Source organism: Lissotriton helveticus, chromosome 9 (genome assembly GCF_964261635.1).
Source record: "Lissotriton helveticus chromosome 9, aLisHel1.1, whole genome shotgun sequence".
NCBI classification, from domain to species: Eukaryota; Metazoa; Chordata; class Amphibia; order Caudata; family Salamandridae; genus Lissotriton; species Lissotriton helveticus.
The window spans coordinates 944,108,646-944,117,797 of record NC_136070.1 but is presented as its reverse complement, the minus strand read 5'-3'; the positions used below and the strand labels follow the sequence as shown (position 1 = coordinate 944,117,797).

Genomic DNA, 9,152 nt, shown 5'->3' with positions numbered 1-9,152 from the left:
AGCATTTTCTTGGATGCTAACGTCACCCTTGAACCTAAAATTGGCACCTTAGTTAAAGTTATAGTTTGTTCTTGACACTGCTACTGCTTTAACCTAGCGCTTGAATTACTGCAATTTGCTCTCTTCCAGACCTTCTCCATGTCTAGTTCACCACCTCAAGTTGGCATGGAAGGCAGCAGTCGGGCTTGTGATCAAAGTCAGGAAGATTGATCATTTGTCCCACTCGTGAAAGGTTCTATACTGACTCTGCTACCAGGGGGGCAATTGCCTTCACTATAGGTCTTACTTACCTTTTTTAGTGCTCTTCCCCTATGGGTTCCATATAGGTTCATAGAGGCTTCTTTCAGCTGTTTCTTTCTATTCCTTTCTTTAGACTCAGTTCCAAATTTGGAAGTTATTTCGTTGTCCGGGCTCCTTGGATCCATAGAAACTACATCGCAGAACCATTTTGTTATAGATTGTGGTTTCCCATAGTCTGTGGTGTGCTGTTGGTTGTTATGTGTGCCACGCATTGACATCTGGTGAATGTATAAGGCACTAAGCAAGAAAGTACAATTATGTAGGACACTCATTGACAATTTGTCTCTAGGAACCATTGTGCTATATTGTCTGATGCGGAACTTCCAGTACAGGGTGGTGATCTCCCACAATTTCATTATGGACACTGTTTGCAGTTTTCCATTTTCATTAAACTCCACCCATCCTAAACCCTTTCTACCCCTCACTGTGCCTGTGCTGCCCACACATCCCTGACCCTTAAACTCCACCCATTCTTTAGCTCTAAAAACCCTTTCTATCCCTAAACCCCACTTGTCTATGAACCTGAAAACCCCATCACCACCCCAAAACTCCAACCATCCCTGAACCCTAAAAACCGCCCCACCACCCCTAAACACCACCCATCCTGGACCTATTATCACCCCTCACCGACCCTAAACAACGCCCATACTAGATCCCTAAAAATATCTCACCACAAATAAACAGCAACCATCCCAGACTCCTACTAATCTCTTACCTCCCCAAAATTGTATCTGCGGCGGGGGGATTGGACGTAGAGTTTGGAATTGATGGATGCAGGCTGGGATGGAAGTGGAGACTGAGACAGAATTCAGTTGGAGAGATGTAGAGCAAGGAGGAAGGTTGCATGGTTATCGCAGCACTTATGGCCGTATTCAAAACTTTCTTGCACCATGCACCAATCCAATCTGAGTCCAGCCTAGTTTCAGTATTGAAACTGCTCTGCTGGAGTTTTGGGATCTGGCTCATAAATTAATTGACAAGGCCCACAAAGCATTTGCGATTCTATCCAGCCTTTCTCACTTCCACTGACACTGTGGATCACTTGGTGTAACTTGATTAGCTGTCCTTAGTGTCAAATGACTCATGAGTAACTCTGGCCTTGTGCCAGTCCTGTCTCTGGCAGCATTTTCTTGGATGCTAACGTCACCCTTGAACCTAAAATTGGCACCTTAGTTAAAGGTATTGTTTGTTCTTGACACTGCTACTGCTTTAAGCTAGCTCTTGAATTACTGCAATTTGCTCTCTTCCAGACCTTCTCCATGTCTAGTTCACCACCTCAAGTTGGCATGGAAGGCAGCAGTCGGGAATGTGATCAAAGTCAGGAAGATTGATCATTAGTCCCACTCGTGAAAGGTTCTATACTGACTCCATGTTCGGAATTCAGAGGGATTTAAATTCTGCTACCAGGGGGGCAATTGCCTTCACTATAGGTCTTGCTTATATTTTTTAGTGCTCTTCCCCTATGGGTTCCATCTAGGCTCATAGAGGCTTCATTCAGCAGCTTCTTTCTGTTCCTTTCTTTAGACTCAGTTCCAAATTTGGAAGTTATTTCGCTGTCCGGGCTCCTTGGATCCATAGAAACTACATCGCAGAACCATTTTGTTCTAGATTGTGGTTTCCCATAGTCTGTGGTGTGCTGTTGGTTGTTCTGTGTGCCACACATTGAAATCTGGTGAATGTATAAGGCACTAAGCAAGAAAGTACAATTATGTAGGACACTCATTGACAATTTGTCTCTAGGCACCATTGTGCTATATTGTCTGATGCGGAAATTCCAGGACAGGGTGATGATCTCCCACAATTTCATTATGGACACTGTTTGCAGTTTTCCATTTTCATTAAACTCCACCCATCCTAAACCCTTTCTACCCCTCACTGTGCCTGTGCTGCCCACACATCCCTGACCCTTAAACTCCACCCATTCTTTAGCTCTAAAAACCCTTTCTATCCCTAAACCCCACTTGTCTATGAACCTGAAAACCCCATCACCACCCCAAAACTCCAACCATCCCTGAACCCTAAAAACCGCCTCACCACCCCTAAACACCACCCATCCTGGACCTATTATCACCCCTCACCAACCCTAAACAACACCCAAACAACATCCATCTCAGACTCCTACTAATCTCTTAGCACCCCAAAATTTCATCTGCGGCGGGGGTGTTGGACGTAGAGTTTGGACTTGATGGATTCAGGCTGGGATGGAAGTGGAGACTGAGACAGAATTCAGTTGGAGAGATGTAGAGCAAGGAGGAAGGTTGCATGGTTGGAAGGAATAGGACAGGGTTTGTAGAAATTGTGGTTGAATAGATGGGTGTAGGTTTCAAGGCAAGGGTGACAGATAAAGATTATTTTGTATGAGGGGTGTATGGTTTTAGATGAGATGGAGGTAGCTGGTAAATTTGGGGATGGGGTGGAGGGACAAAACAGACGGAGAATGTTTTTTTAGGGGGTTGGCTAAGTTTAAATGGAGTGTAGACATGAACAGAAAAGGTTGAAGCTATCGATGAGAAGTTAAATGGGGTAAAGCGGTTAGGGTGTTTGGCTGTAGCTTAGAAGCGAATGGAAAATGAACGGATGGAGGTGTAAATAGGAGGATGGATTGGAGGCAGTCAAAAAATCAGAGAGAACATAGTTCCACGTTGTTCAGTGATTTTCTTTTATTTGTGCACAAACTCTGGTTTTCCATGTCCATAATGATAACAAGCACCGAAGGCCTGAGTCGGCGGGCCTATTTCTACTTCTTACCCCTCTCAGCAACACACCTGAAGTCAAACAGTCAAAGAATGTCCTGACCAGATTACACCAGCAGTAGAGATTGTCAGATGAGACTGTACCAGACTGGACAATTAGAGACATCTAATTGCCCGCTCCGTGAGAGAACGAGAGCTGTGGTAAGATCTGGAGCGTGAGGAGTGAGTGATCACAGATACAGCAAAGAAAACACACTAGTATAGGTCTTTGGACCCCATATTACCCAATTAAAGATTTTAACTCTCTGTGTGTCCCAGAGAGCAGACAGATTTTAAGCAGTTGGCATTGGTGAGATCTGTCCTATTGCTTCAATACATTATTTTCATGCAAAAAGCTTGGAAGACATCTGTAAACCTGCAGCCGACTGAATGTTAAAATCAGTTCCAAGTTTGGGAAGGTGCCATGTCCAGAAAAATATGGGTACGCCATACTTTTATTTTCCAAAGACTGAAGGAAAGCATGAAAGAACAGACACAGAAATTGCATATTCAGCCTACAATCACTAAATAAATTCTGAAAATTGAAGATTTCGCTATTGCAGTGTTAGTGACTAGGTTTCAACCTCTACAGGAGGACTTCCATCAAAAAGCATGTCTTCAAAATTCTGAATGTCCTCAGTGACTGAGAGTGCTGCGCTCTGATGCTTGCATGAAGTGTACAGAGAATATCCTGAGCTATCAGCGTGTGTTATGTTTATGTGGCAGCTCAGAACTGGACGTAGGACAAGACGACATCACCGTCAATCTCTATTGTGTCGATGCGTTGAAACTCCCTGAAGCGGTGGTCAAAGTTGAAGAGGTGCTGTCCATTCACGTACACCTTGAATCGGTAGTTGCCACAACGTACAGAGATCTGAAAAAAGAATGGAAAGTTCTCTGAGTTTAACTGAAGCAGCTTCTTAAGACCACTTATTTAACATGCTCTGCCTATGCTAATTCTCCTATTGGTAGGCCTAATAGACTTGGAGATCCGTCTCATACTTCCCATTAGACTTTGTCTTTAGTAACTCTTCAACCCCCTTAACTAGCCGACAGACCGCCTAACCCTCAGCACTGAGTGAAGGGTGACATCACAATCCTATTCCTATAATATTACAACCTTTGGGCCCATTACATAGAAGGACCATCCAGTGATCTACTCCAGAACCTCAGGTCAATGAATTGGATAAAAAGAGATGCAGATCTTTCAGACTTCATATAATCATACAATATTCTTCTTCACTCATCTTTAGTGCTACATTCAAAAGATGAAGCAAATCCTCCCCTTTCCAAACCATCTGAACCCATGGTGTACAGAATAGATAAAGTTATTTTTAATCTGTTCAACAAACCCCAAGAATAGGGACAGACTAATTCCTTTACCATAATATTACCAATTTTAAGGGTTCCAGAAAAGTATTTAATCTCTACGGCATCATTTTTATTCACACCAAGCCCGTGGCAGAAGTGTGTCCTGGGGACATGTCTGTCCATTCCATACTTTCAGCCTGATTAGAGTGGACTGTCTGCTCTATTAGCTGTGAATTCCTATATTGGTTAAAGTTTGCCACCTATATTAGCTATCAATTTACTACCTCCCTACCAACCACAAATCCTCAATGGAAAAAAGCCATGCACAGTGCACACCCACTATGCGTTGACACACCCCATCTGCCAAGCTGTGTCTTCCTACTATCCCTCATTTTTTTGCACTGTTGTTTTTGGTCAGCAGTTTTTACCTCCTCAATCCAATCATATTGTTATGTCATGTTTTTGTTAAGTTATGTTATAGGGAACTTCTAGAGCGCACGTTCACCAAAAGGTCTCATGGCGCTAGAGGTAGGGCAGAGATGTGGCTCAGTCGTAAGCTTGTCTGAAGAGCCATTTTGCTTTGCAAAGTTCTGAATTGCTCATAGCAGGTTGCTGCTCTTATGTTGCCCGGAAAAGAGTTCCAAGATATTCTATCATTCCTAGGCTGGCCCACAGTCTAGTTGAAACACTGTGTTCAGGAATGGCTTCCACACTGTGACAATTCAGCTGCTTTACTTGATTTGATCTGTAGGGGTCACTGTGAGACAAACCATTTCTACCTACCCTGTCAAGAGGTACTTAGAGTGTTGACCAGCAGATGTCACTTTAGCTAATATTTAGCACTGTAGTTTTTCTAAAGATTACAGATAATACTGCCTATATTATCCCAGCTAAGAGGGAGAACTTTGTCACCATTCCACGTGGAGCATGATCACAAAGTACTGCAACATTATGGTTTTCTATTTTTTTTATACTGTACCAAGCATCCATGTTTTATACTTACATCAAAGTACTGTCCCGCTGAGAAGGGGTTAAAGGAGCACTCTCGCTCCTCGTTTCCCCAACCTCCATTCAGGAAACTGTTTCTCACCACGCAGTTCTCATTAATTCGTGGGTTGATGTGCAGGACAATGTCCTTGGAGTATCCCACCAGGAAGTTTACGGCAAACCTGAAAAATAGTCGATATATCAAGCGGAATATCAATATCTCAGCAAGAACATTACAATTCCAAGTGACCTGTAATCCACTAGATTACAGAAGGCATACATTGCTAACAGAGGGTTTTGAGGAATTTTCGACAATTTGTGAAGCCTGAATAGGGGCCTTTGAACTGGGCAATATCGTAACTTGTGTGCATCACTCCCATCACTATCAGGATGTGGAAAAACATCCCCGTATCCATCAGGACCGCCTCAACGCTGCTCCAATTTAGGAAAAGGAGGAAGACCTACCTCTTTAAAGAAAAATATGTCCCAATATATTAACAGTCCACAAACCAGCTACCTTCCCTATCACGTTTTACCTTTAGGATTGTCAGTGACTCTCAACAGGGCTCCACTGCCTTTTGGTCTAGTTTGTCCTATAGAAATACCACATAGCATGTACCACATTCCATACCACTATCTATAATACTGGTAACAAAAAACATATTTTTGTGGAATTCTTGTGCACATTAAAGTAGAGATAAAGTTCCTAGCAATCCTAAGGATGCAAATATGTTTATTTGCGTGCTTGTGTGGCTCAGGTATGTATATATGTATATATATATATATGTATATATATATATATATATATATATATATATATATATATATATATATAGATAGATGATGATAGTCTTCGTCGACAAGGTTCACACAGATCTCTTATATTGCGATTCCTTAATATCGATTTTTAAGAAATCGCTATTTAGGAGTCGCAATTCCTTATGCATGTAGAAATTAGAAAATAAACAGCGGTTCCTACATATTCCCTAATAGCTATTTGGGAATGCATTCCCATTCATTCCTATGGGCCTGGAGGCTTATAGGAATGAATGGGAAAGCATTTGAATTTGCGATTACCACATAGGTAATCGTAAAATGCAATTGCAAGGGTGCTAGGGAGCCTAAGGCCCCCCTGATGCACCCACAAAAATGGCAAGTGTGCACATGTGGCGCACACACATGCCCTAAGGGCATGTGTATGCGCCACATGGCACTTTAAAAAAGGCAACTTTGTGCATTGTTCTAAGGATTTGTAAATTAACATCAATTTGAAGTTGATGGTAATTTGCGAATCTTTATTCCAAAGTTGCATTTTTAAAATGCTTTGGGCACATGCATCAAGCTTTTTATTGGTCGCAAATGGGCCGATTTGCATCAAACCAAAATGAATTCACAAAACAGGTAATCGCATTTTTGTGATTACCTGTTTTGCGAAGGCATTTAGGGAATCACAATTTGCGATTCCCTAAATGCAATGCAAGAAACATTTAAAAATGTGACTTTGCATTAAGGATTCGCTAATTACCATCAACTTCAAGTTGATGGTAACTTGCAAATCTTTAGAAAAAAACACAAAATTGCATTTTTTAAATTGCCGTGTCGCGCACACACACGCCCTCAAGGCATGTCTGTGTGCCACATGTGCACACTAGCCTGTTTGGAGGTGCATCAGGGGTGCCTTAGGCCCCCTAGCACCCTTGAAATAGCATTCACAATTTGCGATGACCTTTTTGGTAATCGCAAATTGTGAATGCTTTCCCATGTAGGAATCACAATTTTTTTTTAATTCCTACATTCGTAAGGAATTGCGACTCCTAAATGGCGATTCCTTAAAAATCGCTATAAAAGAATCGCAATTCCTTATCTTGATGCATGTGCCCCTTTATGCATTGCATTTAGGGAATCACAAATTGTTATTCCTTAAATGCATTCACAAAATAGGTAATCGTAAAAATTACGCTTACCTATTTTGCGAATGCAGTTAGGTTTGATGCATCGGAAATGGCTTTTTACCAGTCGCAAACGGGTCGACCGATGGGTGGATCATGGCGTGGCCTGCCTTGAGGGTTAGTGAGCGGCCATTAACTCATGAGTTTGTGGCCATTTACACACTCCTCACTGAACATTTCCCATTCTTGCACATAGGTGGAGATCTTTTGTTGCAGAGGTATGCCGTAAATCCAGGAAGAGAAGGGGAACAGAACACTTCCAGACTTCGTGAGGGTGTGAGCGAAAGGGGTTCTCCACAGGGATTTTGTTTCTTGTGTTGAATTTTTAAGTGCAGTTGTACAGGGGGGGCTCTATTTCTCCAGTGTTAAATATCAGTGTACAGATGTGCTCTGGGGAGATAGCAAAGTTCAGAAATGGCATTTCCAGGACTACACCTGGCTACTTGAGCCTGGCCAGTTTTCCAGGCTTATTATTGCCAGTGTTTATAAATTCAACAAAGGAGTAAATCTCCACCCAGTGGTAGGAATACATCTACTGGTGCAGAATCGGTCTGCTACATGTACAGCAGTTTATTCATTTAAACAGTGAAAATGGTTCATCAGCGGGAGTTGTGGGGGGGGGGGGGTTGGGCAGAGGGATTTGGTTTGGCTTATGTCTTCTAGAAGATCCATGCCTTAATGTGCTGGAATGCTACGTTTTCCCGCATACGTTGGGTTGTTGAGTGTCCCGCTGCTGCTGAGAGACCTATCAACATGACACATCTTAACCATGAGACGCGGGAACAAATTTACAAAGAGTTTGCAGGGTTTAGGTGCTATGCAGGAAGAGAAAGTTAGGACTTCGAAAATGTTGTACATTGAATGATAGAAAAATCCTTGTGAATCAAGCCCTCTGATTTGTTTGTTGTTTAAGGATGTCTGCAGTCATGGTGGGATGATAAAAAGCTGCTTATGTATCAAGGCAGGCTCATTTAATAAAAACCAAAAAGTCCTTTCAGGTGATGTGGACACCACTCAAAGGCTAGACTTAATGAAAGCTCCTGTGATCTGGTTCCCTGAGGCTTCTCACTTATACTCCTGTTTGTTAGAAGAACTCTTGAAGACATTATGGGAAAGGCTGAATACATACTAGCTCGGACAGGCTTTAGAAAAAGCACTGATGATGCACAGACATTTTTTATTTTCTTTCAATGGTTTTTGCCAATGTAGGATTTTGCAGCTTTAACATCAGCTTACTTGAGTCGCAGGATCATTTTACGTCTTTTTTGCAATGATGTATGAAAGCTCTTGTGCAAGTGGGCGACATATTACTTTAATATTTGGTATACTGAGGCGTATGGGTTTCATGCAACAGATGCGGGGGTCAGAAGAGGGAGGGCTCGTAAGCCTAGTGGTTTCTGTACCTGGTAGCACCCTGAGGAATGAACCCTCGCACCACAACAGTCCGCTTTGAGGTCATCCCACCAGAAATATTGCCTCTGTATGGGATTGCCTGCAAGATAAAAAAAATTAAAAAGTTATATGTCAGCTGGCACTGCCAGGGAGATATTTCATAGAAGCATGTTGGATGTGGAGAGGAACACATAGTTCATTGCATTATGTGCTTAATTTAAAGCTGATTGTGTGCTGAGACACGACCAGGTCTCATCTAGGAATGCTTGAGTCATCAGTAGGGGGACCGATATGGTTCTCGACTGATAATGCCTGAGGAGATGGTGGTGGAAGGAGTACTATTTAGGACTCTGCTAGCAATGCCTGGGGGGAAACTGATGAAAAGATTCACACGTGGTGCTCAACTACAAATATCTTGATGTGATAGTGAACACAGTAGCTGTCCAGATACCTACACAACAAGAAAGGCAGAACTGGTATA

At 42.4% G+C, this 9,152-nt stretch overlaps 1 protein-coding gene across 1 annotated transcript in view; it reads right to left on the bottom strand.

Moving 5' to 3' along the window:
- Nucleotides 1–2,935: 2,935 nt before the first annotated feature.
- LGALS4 (galectin 4) overlaps nucleotides 2,936–9,152 on the bottom strand; it is a 31,850-nt gene continuing 25,633 nt past the window's right edge. Inside the window, exons 8-10 of the mRNA XM_078661194.1 lie at nucleotides 8,683–8,771; nucleotides 5,347–5,512; nucleotides 2,936–3,906 (exon numbers count right to left, since the gene is read on the bottom strand). Of these exons, the coding sequence (XP_078517320.1) occupies nucleotides 3,760–3,906; nucleotides 5,347–5,512; nucleotides 8,683–8,771 (402 nt within the window). The 3' untranslated portion in view covers nucleotides 2,936–3,759. The remainder of the gene's footprint in view (nucleotides 3,907–5,346; nucleotides 5,513–8,682; nucleotides 8,772–9,152) is intronic.